The 17,662-nt window shown below is 41.0% G+C and overlaps 1 protein-coding gene across 2 annotated transcripts in view; it reads right to left on the bottom strand.

Annotated features, from left to right (window-relative positions):
* Positions 1–12,295: 12,295 nt before the first annotated feature.
* Positions 12,296–17,662, bottom strand: part of LOC139216402 (junction plakoglobin-like) — a 106,355-nt gene continuing 100,988 nt past the window's right edge. For both annotated transcript variants that reach the window (XM_070847498.1, XM_070847500.1), the window contains exons 16-17: positions 14,979–15,118; positions 12,296–12,808 (exon numbers count right to left, since the gene is read on the bottom strand). In XM_070847498.1, coding sequence (XP_070703599.1) covers positions 14,982–15,118 — 137 coding nt within the window. In that variant the 3' untranslated portion in view covers positions 12,296–12,808; positions 14,979–14,981. The remainder of the gene's footprint in view (positions 12,809–14,978; positions 15,119–17,662) is intronic.

Below are 17,662 nucleotides of genomic sequence, written 5' to 3'. Positions count from 1 at the left end.
ATTACTGCATACATGGTTTACCCCTGTTAATGTATTGACTTGCTTTAATGTTCATTGAGTTTGATTGTTGTGATGTGTTGTAGTTACTGTGCAGCCATTAAGTTTAGTTGATGTTAGTTTGTTCACACAGACACAGGGTCTACATGTAACTAACCATCCTTTCTTAACCTGGCACCTTTATCTACACACTCACACACACAGTTTACAACAGGCCTAGACCGAGGGACAAAGCTAAGCTAACAGCTACAGCAGTTAGCTTCCTTTGTTTCCTCTGCCCCACACCCCAGGGGGTCTGGCCATCACCATTTGGGCTATCTCACATTCCTCAGCCTAATCACACACACACACACACACACACACACACACACACTCTCCCTATTGTTTGTTAGTTAGTCATAGACACATAGTTAGATTGATTTTTTGTTCTGTTTTAATAAATGTTTTAATAAGTGCTGTCTCCTTTAATGTTGTACAAGGGTGAACACTGCCAACCTCTATACGGTCAAGAACTCCAAAATCCTTCAGCTAGCTATCAATGTGGTAATTTTGGTAGTAATTATTAAATTAATTATAAAACATAATTCCAAATTGATAGTTTAGTATTTTTATGAGACTAAGTTTTCCGAGGTGGTGCCCCAATTGAGGTGGACTTTCCATTAATTTTAATAATTATTAATTATCTTTGATAATTATTCATTATTTCTGATAGCCAAATTGAACATACCACTCGTTAAATCCCAACAACACACACACACACACACGTACTATTTAAGTGATATTATAATTATGGCATTTGTATTATCAGTAGTTTTCATTGCCGTAGAATATCTGTAGTATGTTGGAGTTTTGGACTGACAGATGCACCAACCTTACCTGTCTTGGTGCAAAAGATTTAAAAATCATGTTATCACTTTCCACATCTACTGTCTGCGGTCTGTGTGTAAGTGACCGCCACGCTACATGTGGGTGGGAATTTACTCGAACTGACCAAATACCACCATCCTCTGTTCACAGACCACTATCCCTACAAATATTTTTTTGTGGAATTTTTAGTTGCCTTACATTAACCATGGTTTATTTTACAGAACCATGACCTTCCCTAACCTTAACTACATACATGTATTGAAGAAAAAAGAATCTTAAAGCATTATTATTGAATATCACTAATTTCAGAACCTTCCAATGCCGACTTTCTGTCTGGCGATAAGGTTTTAGATCCCTGCAGCCAAAGCTTTGTCTGCATCCAACTGCCAGGAAACTTTTTCACACCTCAGTGTTTTACACCCACCATCTAATTGGCTTCGTTTTGGTCACTACAACTCGGTTGCATTTGAGCACACCCCACCACCAAGCTGTGAAAATCATTTCCTTATTTGGCCATTACATGTACTGCACCCTCTTATAAAACATTTAATGAGCTGTCCTGAAACCCATCAGTGAAAACATTGTCATTAGTGGTCCATTTGATGTGTTGCTTTAACTCGTTAATGGTATCCAGTTATAACATCTATTATTATTTTGTCTTTATCTATTTGAAATAAAAAGACTCCGAAACAGTCTAATTATCTTGCTTGCTCTGTCATTTAGCAGCTGCTGCATGGGTCACAGCAACCTGTGCACCACATCATTTCACACTGCACTTGAATATTGAAGCATGCACTTACTGATACATATGTGAGTTTAGATTAAACCATTGACAGATGTACAGTAGCTCTTCTTTTAAGCTGGATCTGTGTGGAAATAATGTTAAAGCAGAATAAACAAGGATATTAACTTTATTAAAATTCAAACCTGCAAAACCTGCAACAAGCTCAACTGCTGCTGACTCAAAACCCTGATATATAATGTATAATAATCCTTGATTGATCCCCATGGGGGAAATTCAGGTGTTGCAACAGCCCAATGTATAACATTAAAGTACAAAATTACAAATACAAAATTAAAAGCGCAATAGAAAATGAAAAAAAAAAAAAGTGAAAAGGAAGACAATTTTAAATATACACTTGTTTACTTCAAATGTTATTAAAGATGCATCCTGTTTCAGAAAGCAGGAGCTCAACCTGTCTGTCCTCAGAATGAGCTCCTGCTTTCTCTGTGGTGATCTGCTTGTTTTTATCGCCATACCTTGATGGTGGATGGTGGGTTCTTCTGTGCACAAGAGGACAGACATTCAGTGTCAACAAAGTAAGAGAGCAGTGGATTTACAGACAAGAGCCTGCAGGCAGCATAAAAAACACTATAAATTCTGAATAAATGTGCCTGTGGATGTGCAGATAACATGCAGCCTGACTCTCACTAGTGAACAATTTTCCATCCGTACCGCCTGTTTTTGCTGGTTTTGGACTATTCAAAGTGAAGAAATATTAAAATAGTGCGTGTCATGTTCTGCACCATTAATTTGCTACGGCAAGTTATGTTAAACAGCTCCTTCACTGCCTGAAGACAAGCCGTCATGTCAGGATATTTAAGCAGAAAATCAGATATACAGTATGATTATCCTTCAAATGTACCATATTTTTTTCATACGTGAATAAATCAGAATAATGTAGGCATTACAGGACTAGGACATGCAGTGCACATATGGATGAGAGTGATTCCGTGAAAATGGAAAACAGGACTACTGAGGCAACGTTGGAGTTACACTGTGATGTTTACATGTTGTCTGATTTCCACTGTCACGCTTTCTCTCAATATCATTCTTTATATTTTGTATTTTAATCTGATAAACATCCAAATGTGAACCTTGCCAATTCTATAAAGCTTTGACTCTAAAGCATTGTAAAACTTTACATAGTGTTTACCTTTCCACATTAAACACCTTCATGTGCTCAGTGCTACTTATGCACAGAAAATGGTCAAAATGGGGCTCAAGCACGGATATGTTTAATGCAACATAGGTTATGCTTATGAGCGTTTTGGGTGTCATTCAGGTTGTTGCGAATGTAAGTGAGGTATGCAGGTGAAGACCAGCAACCCAGGATTTTGATGATGTGGTCTGGAACTCCCTGCCTAGAAGCGGTGGAGACGGCTCCGATGCGAAACCTATGTAAGGGGCTGCATCTGTGAACAGCAGGATGTCTTCTGGCTTAGTGATAAAGTCATCGTAAATGAAGGAGAGGAACTGGTGCCACAATTGAAGTTCCATCTTACATGGGTCATCTAGCGAAACGCGGTCATGGAGAGAAGGAACTGAGGCGGCTATGGAGAGGAGGTGTGACTAGAAGGAGCAACCTTGTGGGATGCGGATGGCGTAGTTGAGGTGGCCTAGCAGTGAGAGAAGTTGGGGCTTGGTGCATCTGTGGGCCAGAAAGAATTTGAAATGAGTACAGAAATATGGTTGGTTTTGTCTGTAGGCAGGGATGCTTGGAGTGAGATGAAGTCAAGAATGATGCCAAGGAACTCTGGGGATGTACTGGGACCCTCAATTTTCTCTGAGGAGAGGGGAACTCCCAGTTCATGGAATGCCCCAGTCAAAGTGTTGAGACCAAGTGCTGGGGGAGAAGATGCAAGTGAAATGGTGAGAAAGTCGTCAAGGAGATGGATTACGTATGGGAGCTTGTAGTTGTTTGTCAAAATCCAGCAGAGTGCTTTGGATAAAGAGTCGAATATTTTTGGGATGCTCTTACACCCAAAGGTGAGGCACATAGCAAAATAGTAAGAGCCTTTCCAAAAGATGCTGGTGTAGTCAGGGTGGATGGGAAGGACTTTGAAGGCATTAATGATGTCCGCTTTGGACAACCAGGCTCCTCTGCCTGCAAGATGGATGAGGGAGATGGCGTTATCAATGGTAGTATGCTGCATTGAGAAGTCAAGGCTGGGAATGAGGCTGTTGATGCTTGGGATGGTGGAGCTATGGGGGGAAGAAAGGTCTATAATGAGTATCTTTATCCTGAGTATTATCTTGTAGCTATGCCAATAGGACCAATTGGAACTGGAATAAGGACCGATCATGAAGGCCACTTTAACTTCTTTGGCCAAGAGTTGGTCAATGGTGTCGGGCTCAGAGGTTGCTGATTGCAAATTGTGGCAAATATATGAGGAATCGGGGGTAACCTGCAAACATAAGCAGTGCTTAGTTGGATTATGAGGACAAGTATGTCTGGTGTGGGCTCCGCCGCAGAAGGAACAGGTATGGAGAAACCAACAGCTTGAAGAGATGCATCCTAGGTCGTTGAAGTTATTGCAGGAGAAACAGGAGGGGGAAAAAATAGGGTTTTGGCTGATGGCACTGCTGTAGGCTGTTGTAGTGGGTGCAGTTGGTGCTGCTGAGAAGGCTGGTGTGGTGGTGGCAGCCACAGGTGAAGTGGCGACGGAGGAAGGGATAGGAAGGGCAAAAGAAGCATGTGTTCGGGTTGTGAGTGAAAGTTGGAGGGAAACAGGGGGATGAGGAGGCTCTGGAACAGGGAGAACTTGTGTAAGGTGAGATATGACCTGGAGCTACCCCTGATGTGGAGGGCGTGGCTTCTTCGGCCCGGGTGGGATGCGGCATGACGTCACCGGCGTTGCCGCGGACGCGACACTGGGAACCGGAAGCGCTCGAGATGTTTGTGGAGGGAGAGTTTAGTTTTGATGGTGAAAAGTTTTGCCTTTATTGTAAGAACGGTGGAAAGGGATGCTGCGCTGATTGACAGCTTGCTTCTGGAGAGCGACAGCCTGCTGGGAAATGTTTGTAGGTGAGTGACGGTCGGAATGGCGGCCAGGTGTGCTTCACCTATTGGCGCCCGGATGTTGAGCGGGTCGGAGAGAGGCGTCTGGAGGGAGCGACGTCTGTTGGGCGCTGAAGGATCTTCCTCTGGTGTTGGTGGGTGAAGGTCCGACAACGTTGTAGTCGTCGGAGGATGAAAGCTGCAAGCGGCGGAGTGTGGACAGCTGAGCCCAGTGGGTGGAGGATGGAGGAGGCTGTGAAACTTCAGGAGGTGGCTGATCTTCAGAGGGATCCTGTCTGAAGGCTGAGGAAGAGCTCCTGGTCCATGGTGGGGGTGAGTGATGGCGATGCGAGTTCGTAGCTGGTCATGTGAACCTAGTTATAAAACTTCATTTAAAAATCACAGTGACATTGTCTACCTACCTACTTCTGTACATTATCTGGATGATGATGTAATATTACATTATCATTATATTCAGTGTGTCTCTGTTATTTGTACTATTACAAGTTAGGTAGGCCACTGAGGTGCCCTTGAGCACGGCCCTTAACCCTAATCGCTAAGTGAAGCTGCTCGGTGGGCAGCAGGTAAGACTGTGGTGTGAATGTGTGCAACTCTGGCAAAGGTACTCCAGCAGAAGAGAGCTTAGTGCTCCGTAACACTTCCCTGAATGAATAGTGGTTAAAAAAAAAACCAGACAAACAAACAAACAGACCAACATGGTGTGTCTCAGGAGAAGAGCACAGAACACTCTTGAGTGTAACCCTACATCCTGCAAGCAGACTAGTTCAGTGCACGTACAAACAAAACTGTATCCATGAAATTTGAAAGCGAACCCACCACAGTGAATCACCGTTGGCACTGACTGAACCAGTAGATTTTATTAGTGGAACTCCCCAGTGGTGAGTGATTCACAGGACACCACTGCCCTGTTGAAACCATATTAAAGCAATCATAATCTGATAAGTGAGTCATAAATAATAGTCTACTGAGCTATTAGCTTTTTAACTGTATAATAGTTTAGTGCTGAACTGAACAGCTGTGGGTAGCAGTGGACTGAACGTACTTCTATAGTGAAGAAACATTCAGAATCAGCACTGAATGTTGAGGATATATGAGCAGTGATTTTTTTTCTTCAATTTTCTTTTGAACAATGTGTTCCGACTGTACTGATCGTTTGCATCTGGCTGGCAGGTAATCCACTTGAACAAACCAGAGTTGTCAGGTAGAAACTAGATCTGTGCGTTCAGTACAGAGCAGAGGGCTATATGACGTCACCTTGTATGATGTTTAAAATGCAGCTCATTAATATTAGGTCTGGATATATGATTCATTTAGTCCATCGGCGACTTCAGAGGTGGCTGTGGCTCAGAGGTAGAGTGGGTCGTCATCAAGGTTGGCAGTTTAATCCCCTAAATCAGCATGTTGAAGTGTCCACTGAGCTCCAACTGTGTAAATATGTGTTCCTGTTTAAATGTGTGTGATTCCTCCTGTATGAATGATGTGTGAATGGGTGAATGAGGATGTAGTGTGAAAGCACTTTGAGTGGTCAAAATGACTAGAAAGGTGCTATAAAAGTACAGACCATTTACCATTCATCCTCCACTCAGTTAACACACCAGCAAACTGCTACCAACCATCCCAGGGAGCCCACTGCATCTCACCGACCAGATTGGTGATGAGGTAACTCTGTTTCAGAGAGCTTCACTAGTTTTGTTGTTGTTGGTCAAGTTTTGTATTAAACCTCAAACTATTTTAGAATAGTGGAGGTTTTTTGGGCTACTCTTACTATACTATAATTTTGTTAACACACAGTACTGTACAAAAGTCTTAGGCAGGTATGAAGAAAAGCTGTAAAGTAAGAATGCTTTGGGTTTTTTTTATGGAATGATGGAAGAAAAATCCAAATCAATATTTGGTGTGACCACTCTTTGCCTTCAAAACAGTATCAGTTCTTCTATGTACACTTGCTCAGAGTCAGGGATTTTGTAGGATCATAGTCTGGTGTTTGATTAACCAATTATACCAAAGTGCTGCTAATGATCATCAGTGTCATATGTAGGCTGAAACACAGTCATTAACTGAAGCAGAAACAGCTGTAGGAGGCTTAACACTGGGTGAGGAACAGCCAAACTCTGCTACCAAGGTGAGGCTGTGGAGGACAGTTTGATGTCACAGGCCATCATGTTCAGACTGAGCACAGCAACAAGACACAAGGTGGTTATACTGCATCAGCAAGCTCTCTGCCAGGCAAAGATTTCAAAGCAGACTGAGGTTTCATGTGCTGTTCAAGATCTTTTGAAGAAGCACAAAGAAACGTTGAGGACCGTAGACACAGTAGTCGGCCAAGGACACTTAGTGCTGCAGATGAAAGACACATTATGTTTACTTCCCTTTGAAATCAGAAGATGTCCATTAGTGCCATCAGCTCAGAACTAGCAGAAACCAGTGGGACCCAGGTACACCATCTACTGTCCGGAGAAGTCTGGCTAGAAGTGGTCTTCAGGGAAGAATTGCAGCCTCTGACATGGAAACATGGCCAAGCACCTCAACTATGCACCAAAACACAGGAATTGGAGTGCAGAAAAAGGGCAGCAAGTGCTCTGGACTGATGAATCAAAATCTGAAATATTTGGCTGTAGCAGAAGGCAGTTTGTTTGTGAAGGGTTGCAGAGAGCAGAACAGTAATGAGTGTCTGCAGTGAACAGAGAACAGTGAGAACAGTGAAATATGGTGGAGGTTCCTTACAGGCTTGGGGCTGCATGTCTGCAAATGGAGTTGGGATTAGGTCAGGATTAATGTCCTCAATGCTGAGAAATACAGGCAGATACTTATCCATCATGCAGTACCATCAGGGAGGCGTCTGATTGGCCCCAAATTTACTCTGCAGCAGGACAATGACCCCAAACACACAGCCAATGTCATCAGGAACTATCAGTGTAAAGAAGAACAAGGAGTCCTGGAAGTGATGGTGTGCCCCCCCCCCCCACAGAGCTCTGATCTCAACATCCAGTCTGTCTGGGATCACACAAAGCGACAGAAGGACCTGAGGCAGCCGTCATCCACAGAAGATCTGTGGTTAGTTCTCCAACATGTTTGGAACAACCTACCTGCTGAGTTCCTTCTAAAACTTTGTACAAGTGAACCTGAAGACCTGATGCTGAACTGAGGCAAAGGGTTGACAGATTTTTCTTCTGTTCGCTCACTTTGGATTTTGTGAATTGATAAAAATAAGCGATTAAATTTTATATATTATATTCTTTCTTTACAGTTTTTCTTCACACCTGCCTAAAGCTTTTGCACAGTACTGTACTTATTTTGAATTGCTCTCAGAAAAGAACAAAGCCATGAGATCTGGCTCTCTTCCAAGGAGCTGTAATTCCAATCACTTTCAGTACAGCTCATTGACTCTGTGTCTCCAAGAAGGATCTGTAGTGGACCAGATGGAGAAGGATGGAATTTTCAAATTCTACACACAGGGGCTTAATAGTTGGAATGGAATGGAAGACAGTGAAGACAGTGCTGAAAAGTTATGGTACTAATCCAGTCCAGTCAGTGAATGTCACCCTTGAGTCTGCTAAGAATGCCTACATAATCAGATTAATTAAGATGAATCTCAGAAATCCTCCAGATCAACAGAAGATGCTGGACTGTGCTTCATGTCTTTTTTTTATACTTGCTCGAGCTCTCGTCCGCAGAGCTGGCTGTGAACAATCTTTCCAGTGTGTCTTCAGAACACTCCACTTCCTGCTAATCAAGACAACAAGCAGGCACAACATGATTATCATCAAAAGATAAATCTCCTTGGCATTCATACCTCCCTCTGTTTCCTGTTCATACTGTACATATCTCCCCTTCCACTGTCACATCCTTTTTTTTCTCCTCTACAGGTGAGGAAAGTCAGCATATTGTGGAATATACAGGGTCATATAGGTCACATGCAAAGGTATGATGCCTCTTTAGGTGATTTGATATAAAATTTAATCATCATGTTTTATAGTTTACAGTGCTATATATCATACAGAAGTTTCATTGCCATAGAAAACCAATATTCTTTAATTAGCATGTGGTTATAATATTGAGATATTGTAAAGAATGGTGTGATAATGTTATTTCCAAAAATCCTTATTTTTGCCAGCAGAATAATTAATGAGCAGACCAACAGTGCTACTGATCACATTTCCTCCCCTGCAACTTCTCTTGTCCTTTTTTCAGCTTCACCTTCTCATATCAGTGCATTGAGACGCATAGTCTTACATACTGAGGGGTACAAAAGAACACAGTGTGATGAAGGCACCAGTACAAAATAGGACTGTGCCGATTTGAACTGTCTGACTGCAGGCTAATGAAATGAAATGAAACGAGAAAAACCAGGAATGGAAGTTTTTTCCCCTCAAGTGTCGCCAAACCTCAAGTCTGATGATGTATTTGTGACCACGGTGTACTGACTAACCTTAGGGGTGTTGTCAGAGATGTTTGACTGAGACATTTGACATACATCTTACAAATCTTAACACTGTGTAACTTTTTTCTCTTTCCAAACGCAATGTATAAAGCTGTAAAACTAGGGTGGTTCTACACAGTGATGCAGTGCAATTATATACAATATAGCCACTTCTTCATTCGACTATTAAAGACCCGTACCTCTAAGGTACCAATCATGCATCTCCTCAGTTCTTTGTCACTAAAGTAGAAGTAGTGGGGTACATGTTCATTAGAGCTGTTCATACCAGCATTTCTTGGTGCTAGATTAACCTAAACCCCAGACTGCAGAAGGCCCAGGGCCTAAATTAAATGTCATGTAACATGTACCATTGTCACAGGTTCTGCTTTTGTTTCCACTGTTCTCAGCCTATTTTTGGGGACAACTTCCTGAAATTAAACTTAAATTTTGCTCAGGAGCCAACACTAAATCCAAGCTCAGGTAGTTTCAGGGGTTGGCTGAGGTGCTTGCTCATCCTCATTAATCAAGTAGATGTGAGATCACATTACAAGGATGACAACAACAAATACAACAACTGTAACCAGGACAAGGACGACAGTGGGGAACACTTTTCCAGGCCCAAGTTACTGTTTGTGATAAGAGTCCATTCATTAACTATTAGATAACAAAAAGTGGAACAGAGGACGTCTCAGCATCTGACCAACACAGGGATACAACAAGCAGCCCACAGCAACTGTGCAGGAAAAAGTATGTCAAGATAAACAATCACAATGCATATGCAAATGGTTTGATTTTGATGTAATGGCCATCCACCAAAGTGACCAAGTATTATATGTTTAGTTCCTGCAGTAAAAAGGGCTCTTTAAAGCTCAGGGCTAAGAAGTCTTAGCTTATGGTTACACCACCATCACAGTTCGTTCCTTGCCAACCTGTAATTGCACAATGAATATTCCATTGCTTTGACTCTCAGCCCATCTCAACCTGGTGGTTTTGGAAATAAAGCTGGGTGGGTTTCGTTAGCTCTTGGCTATATTCAGCATTCCCAAGTCCCAGGGTAACTGAGCAGACAGCAGTGTTAATCCAAGGCTGATGGGCCTATACTGTACCCACTTCTACCCAGCACAGGCACTGCACTGTTCATTTATCTTCCAACTTGGGTTTTATTTTAGTATCCCTTGCTTCTAAAGCAGTAGCAGTAGTGGCTGAGATTTCAAAACAAGTCAAATGTCACTAAACAAGCAGGAGCAGACAGTACTAAAGTCTTAAAACAAACCAACAGTTCATCTTACTGCTCTTGTTTTTGTCCAGCTGGGCTCACAGTATCTTACAGTGATCGGTGATCTCAGGAGTTTACTGCAGGAATAGGTGGCATATTATGGAAGATTTAAGATGCTAAAATGAAGACAAATCAAACAGATGATGAAGATGAAGAAAGAAGTAAAAGACAGTTAACATTATTATATGTACTTTTTGTGTATGCATTTATTGTGTCATAATTAAATATGAAAGATTTTTTTAAAAGGACATAACTGAACGAACAGCTTTTTTTAAAAATGTATTGTGCCATGAATTTCCCATGCACGTTCAAGTCAAATCATAACACAGGAAACAAAATGAGGAGATGTTTGCGTCCCAGTGTGGTCCAGCAGAGAGCAGCACAGACCTGCCTATGCTAAATACAGAGCTCTGCCATTAGTTTTCATCAAGAGGTGCGGCACAGCTCTTTGTTTTCTGAAAATAGAGATGCACTGTCAATACCAAAATGAAACACAATCAATTGACTAAATACGGCTTTGGTCATTTGATTGTTTTACCTTACCAGCTTTACCTTTCACAATAAAACACTTTTAGGGGATGCTACCATTGACTGTACATTCGGTTACATTTCTAATTGAAATGTTGTGATTTCCCTTTAATGTAGCATGGAAAATTCATGTCAGAATGGAAAACTATTCATTCAGTTATCAAAAGGGCAAAAAGAAAAACAAGTCATTTGTTTATACTCTGTATTGCACTTCACTTCACTTGTCTGATTGTTCTAAGTTTAGGCATTTTAGGTCTTCCACAGTACTGGATAGGAATCCATGCAAACAGAATAAATGTATACCAAAACAGTTGAAAATAACAAAATTTAATGATTTTCAGATTCAGGAACAGTATAGCTGTGGTAGATTGCCTAAGCAATAAGTCATTGTATTTGTGCTTTCTTAACATCTCAACATTAAGGCTGCTGTTGTACATATACTGTACAAGCACAGTTGCCCCTTTTTCCCCAAACTGTCCACGATGTCCACATTCCAACTGTAAATGCACTTAAATGCAGACCATGTTCTATGTCGTGATGGTTAAGTGGAAAAGGTGTGGCCCACACCGATTAGAGACTGAATCTTTAATACGTGCTGCAAGCAGCAGCAAGTATTCTTATGTTATATTATATTATATTATATTATATTATATTAGAGCTTGCAGGCTCCCATCCCTCTATGGACAGTGACGTAAAGTTAATGACAAATTTCTATGATTGGCACACCCCTAATACAAAAGTCAGCTGACATTATGTCCAAGAACAATGTAAGTGCTGTTGTAAATTGACGCTGTGGTCCATTTCTTCTGGAGATGTGTGGTCTACTAAATGATGAGATTTGTAATCTGATGTCAAAGAGATCTGTAGTCCATTTCCTATGGACATTTGAACAGACTATCCGCTTGGTGAAAGTGAGGCAGGGACATGGTGGGATTTGTAGTCCAGTTCCACACTGAGGCTTTCCAAATGGCCGGCGTAATCAAAAATGGCTTGTAAAACCCGGATATAATTTTTTTTCTTAGTATGTAAAGGTGAAGAATATTTCAATGTGTACACGATATACTACCATGCAACGACCACACATGGACACCCTGGGACGTGTGCACTGTTCAAATACACAGAGGAGACATCTATAAGACAGCAGCTACAGGCTGGGGTACACGGGTAGCATTTGGTAGCAATAGTGAGAAAATCGGGGGGGAAATTCTATTCCTGTTAAATGCTACATGTTTTGCAAGCAAAAAATTCAGAGTCGTTAATAGTTTTTAGTCTTTTTGTATCAGTGATACTTTGGTTGAACTGGGGTTTTAGTTTACTATAATGAAATGGAACTGTTTCCCGTGAGATATCCACATATGGGAAAAACAAATAAATATCACAGCAAATATTACAACAGGCGTTGCATCTTGCATCCCACTTGATGTCACACTTGAACAATGGCGTTGTAACATATCAGCCAATTTAAATTCCGTCTTGCTTGGAACTCCTTGACAGATGAAATGGTGAAATATTTGAGAAGGATTATCAGCTGAGTTTGGTCAAGGCCCTCCTGCTTGTCCTGCAGGTTCAACACTGTCGATGTCAGGCAGTCATGCCTAATTTGATTGCTTCAAAAAGTTACCCGTGTAACAATGCCTCAAAACTTCAGATTCCCTCCCCACTTCCACCCCACAGTAAAACATTATAACAAAGTTACATTTTTTTCATTTACAGCAACAATAAACCTCTTTTTAATAAGCAACCTCTTTTGATTGTTCTTGATTGCCAAATGGGATTTTTTTCCATCTGTTGGAAAGGGCTGGTTTCCTTTCTGATTAAAACCTCCAGCCTCCTTCTTCCTCTATCCATTCCTCCAGTCTTTCTTCTTGAGATTTGGTCATTTGCTCGTTTTCTTTCAGCATTTCTCTTTTTATTATCCTGCAAAAAAAAAAAAAAAACAGCAAATATACTCAAGCATGATCATAACCAAATCAAAAAGATTAGAAGTAATATAGAATCTGAGTTGAGCACTCTGAAAACTGCTGTTTGACCGTGCTTAACTAAAAGATACTGTTAGAGGCCCAAATTCCAGGCATCACGTTTAAAACTGCAAAACCAATCTTGAAGTTCAACATTTTTTGAATGGGGTCTTCACTTCCTCATTAGTGTTCAAACAGAAAGAACATTTGTGTTTGGCAGAAGGAAATGAACTATACTCCTGCCCTTTTCTGGAGGATGGTTCTGTAGTAGACAGCCTGCACATCCACACAGCCAGCAATGTCTCACAGCAGCATGAATGTTTTGGCCGTGACTGTTATTAAGAATCATGTAAACGCTTCTTGAAACACGATGATCACTCTCAGGTTACTCATCTACAGTCCACATACTCTGCTGCTCACTGTAAACATGTGACATCTGAGTGAGCACAGACTACCGTCTCAGCTACTAAGTCTATCATGGCAACAGAAATCAGATACAGTAGCCCTACTCTTTATTTCAGTGTAGTACCAACACAGCACTGAGGTGACGGCTGGCTGGAACCCCACTGGTGGATCAGTAATGGACAGAAGTAACATTTATTCCTTTACATGTGCTTGAGTCATTTTTAAAATAAATTCTACAGTTGTTGTTTTGCAGAATGCTTTGTACTTTTCTTGAGTACATTTGTGATAAAATATAGGTATTTCTACTCAGTGGATACACTGGAACTTTTCAGGTGTGAGGTGTGTGTGGTAAGTGTGGATCAAGTGGCAGACAAAGTGAAGGTCGATGTGAGCAGAGCAGTAGAATGTAAGCTTTGTTAACAATAAAGGCTGTGGCCTTCCAAGAACAACGTACAGCTCCTGTGTGTTTCATTGCTGGCTGTTTGATGCTCTGAAGTCTGAATCAACTTTGGTCCTGGAGGAAAACAAACATCTCCACTGTGCTTCCCATCTTTTGTCACCGACTGCATGCACACACACACACATACGCACCCACATGATGCACAGTGTTAAAGCCTCTGAGGATTCAGTTAGTGATATAAAAATGTTTCTTACTGTTTTTTACTTATTCAAGTAGTCGAGTACTTTTATTTCTACCTGGGTCAATATAATTATAAAATAATACTTTTAATACCATTTTGTTTACTGTGCCCACCACTGAGGATCTGTGATGGTGCTACATTACCTTTTGTGTCTAGGTATTACTTCTTCTTATGTTTCCACATTTCTTATTCAAATTTTCCTATTTGCACATTTAACCAAAGAGACCGCCAACTGTGTGATCACACAAAAAGTTTACAGAAAGTTGCCTTCTTAATTACGGTGCCACACAGTGCCACACTGTGACTGAGCAGCTACACAAATGGCTGGTTACTCCACTGAGTGTCAGCCACCTCCACTCAGGTCTCCTCCTGCTCTCTTTGCTCACCGTCACTGTGTTTTAATACAGCGAGTGGAGCGATGTAGGAAATGGATCACAATGTTGTCTGACAAAACCAACATAAATCCTGCAGGTACAGATGTTTTAATATTGCTGTATTCTGGAAACTTTTTTCACAAAGCTCCGTTTTGAAAGGGAGAAAAAGTCTCTTGTAGATTGAACTGTGGGCTGAATTGGAGAGAAAAATATGCTGAAATAAATTTAACCTGCTGAATGTGGACGTAGTCTAAGGTTATTTCAGAAAATGCTGTTACTGAAAACCTGTTTTCACAAACTCTAATCCATGTGACTTGATAGATGGTTGACTAGGTTGAGAGAGAACAAAATAAAATGTGTAAATAAGAAAGCTTCAGAGTTTTTTTGGTTTTTTTTTCTACTTTGGCCAAGGGATGTAACAGCACGCAACATGTTTGGTACCACAGAAGATATAATCCTTGTTGTCTGTTTAAAACATGTAAACATTAAATGGGCCAATAAGAAGTGTTATTATAGAAGACTATAAAGATTAAAGATCACCTACACTTTACTGTAAGTATGAGCCTTAGAAGGAGTCTCAGAAGTTTGAGAGCACCTGTTGGGGCAGTGGATAATTCCTGGATGACTGCAGACAAATTACGCTCACTGGGAAACCATAACACTAAACCTAAAGCTCTGGAAGTGGCTACAGTGCTGTGTGTGTGTTTACCTGTTAGAGTGGTTCAGGGTAGGCCTGTCTTGGGTCGTAGGTCATGTCGGGGATATAGGGCTCGTGGAGGTCAGGGTCTAGTGGCAGCGTGTCCAGAGGCAGATCAGCGTAGCCGTAAGCAGGATAAGAGCCATCTAACTCTGAGACATAGACACAGACAAACCTCATCCAGCAAATATATTGTACAGATGCACTTATATCACCCACAATATACTGGTGACACACGTATAATATCAATAAATATTATTATTATTATTAATTAGGTACTGGATATATTTTCGAAAAGAATCCTACAGTAGGTGTCAGATTTCATCACAATGAAATGATGTCTGCAACAATATTTAGAGTATAGTCATCTTAGCTAATGAAAAGATGGTGAATTGACCAAAGTGACAAGTTTAGTGTGAAAACTAATGAGCTACATTTTGGCAGTTAGTGTTGACGTCAGCTCTACGTTCTGGTGCACCAGGCAGTGCCGTAACATTGTTCTGCTGCCTGAGCTGGGGAGGAACACAGGAGAACAATCCAATGGGGCCTTTTTCAGACAATTGATTTTTTTTTTTTTTTTTTTTACGTAAATGGTTTATCACGGTTTTTTTCAATTTTTCATTTTCCAGCTGGAAGTAAACTCCTTCTCTAACTCTTAACTGTATCCATAGTGTCACTGGTTACTGACTTTGTGGTGAAACATTCTGTGAGCACAAAAGCTTGTGGAGATTGACTGGAGGGTGCCTGTGTGTATATGGGAGGTGGAACTGAGAGACTAGAATACTGAATAAGGGAGTTCATTCGGCTCTGACATCTGCAGTATGAAATCAGCACCTTCAATTGACCTCCATTACAACTGCTGACAGCTGTGTGTGTGTGTGTGTGTGTGTGTGTGTGTGTGTGTGTGTGTGCGCGTGCGCACTACTGCGGTGGATTAAGCATGTGGGAAAAAAATGACACATGGAGATCATGGCTTTAAATAGTACCAATACCCGCCTCAATCACATGCGCGCGCGCACACACACACACACACACACACACACACACACACACACACACACACACACACACACACACACGCAGATACGCTTGGGATGAAGACTACAACATTAATTAAAGATGGTGAGATGGAGGGATTTTGCATGTATGCAGAGGAAATGAGAGAGGAACAAAGATTCAGTGAAGGAGAGAAATATTGACAGAGAGAAAAGAGGGGGGAAGCCGTCCTCTGTTTTTGTCCCCACGCCTTCTTTTTCTCCTTTGTTTAACTCGTTCTCTTCCCCTTTCTTCATCTCCCCTCCTTCCTCCACGGTCACACTCTTTCTCAGCTCTCTCCTGTCTCCTCTCCTCTCCTCTCGTCTGTGTTATTTTCTTCCTCTCCTTTTTCTTTGCCTCCTTGCCTCCTATTTTCTTCCTGCACTGGCCTCCATTGTGTCTCATTTTTGCTAATAAAGTTAAGTTTGAGTAGCGTTTGGTAGTTTATAGCCTGTTGTAAATAGCTGTAGGTCAGATTTATAAAGCAGTAATATAATGCACTTGAAAGAAATTAAAGATATTTGGTTACAATCCATGTACATGCTTTTCACCAAAGTCCTTTAACATGTAGTGTGATACAGAGCCCTATCTGATGCTGATACATAGCAGATGTTCTTTACATTACAGTATATCTGACACACAGATACTTCATCATCTTATTTTACACAAACTACTTGAATCTAGGCCTAAATGATTGATATATGAAAGCTTGAATGTGGCTCTGATTGTATACGAGCCACCGTATATATGCTCTGATGTTTTAGTGGAGAGTGAAGACTCACCTATAATATCTGTCTGAGCACAGACACTGGCTGCAAACCAGAGAAAAGCCAAGTCTCATTTTGTGTCGTCAAGCGTCTCATGGAATTAACATTAATGAGCATTTTAACCGATGAAAGGTCAGCGCAAGCTAAAAAGTAGGAGCTGCTACTTAAATGTTTTCTGCACTAATCTTTGCTAATGATTCTTAATGATGTAGCTTCACATTTTGATAGAGTCAGGCATCGCTGCTTGGATTTTTTAATTTATTTTTCTTTTAATATTCACAAGCTCTCAGACTTTAACTGTTTCACTGTTTTCACTGATTTGAATGTTAGGCTGTTAAGGAGACGCTAAAATAGACAGAACAGAGCACAGTAAAGAAAAGAACATTTAAAATGTGTCCAAATCAGCCTTTAACCCCCACCCCCCCCCCCCACCCCCCACCCATCGGCCTGGGACATGTCTAGTATTAAAAATGTATGATGATGAAATGTATGATGCAGATGTTAACAGACATTAAGGTTTACTGCAACTTTCACACTTCAGTTTCTCAAATCTGTGACAACAGGATCAAATCTACAGACAGACAGACAGACAGACAGACAGACAGACAGACAGACAGACAGAATAAGACTGTAGGAAGTGGAAACTGGTGACAACAAAGCCTCACTGGGTGAAGTATGACATATAAACAGATTTTTTGTTTTAAAGTCCTAATAAATAAGGCTGAAGCACAGGAAATATTGAAAACGTACCAAGTATTGTGTGATTAACAGGAACTGGGATATGCCATATTTTTTTCTGTACATCATGATTGATTATGACATCATTTAAATTAATTATCAGGATTACCCTCCTGATGTTGCTTTCTCTCTGTCTGTCAGTCCTCCATCTAACAT

Source organism: Pempheris klunzingeri, chromosome 17, assembly GCF_042242105.1.
Source record: "Pempheris klunzingeri isolate RE-2024b chromosome 17, fPemKlu1.hap1, whole genome shotgun sequence".
NCBI classification, from domain to species: Eukaryota; Metazoa; Chordata; class Actinopteri; order Acropomatiformes; family Pempheridae; genus Pempheris; species Pempheris klunzingeri.
The sequence above is the reverse complement of the archived record's forward strand: the minus strand, read 5'-3'. Positions and strand labels throughout refer to the sequence as shown.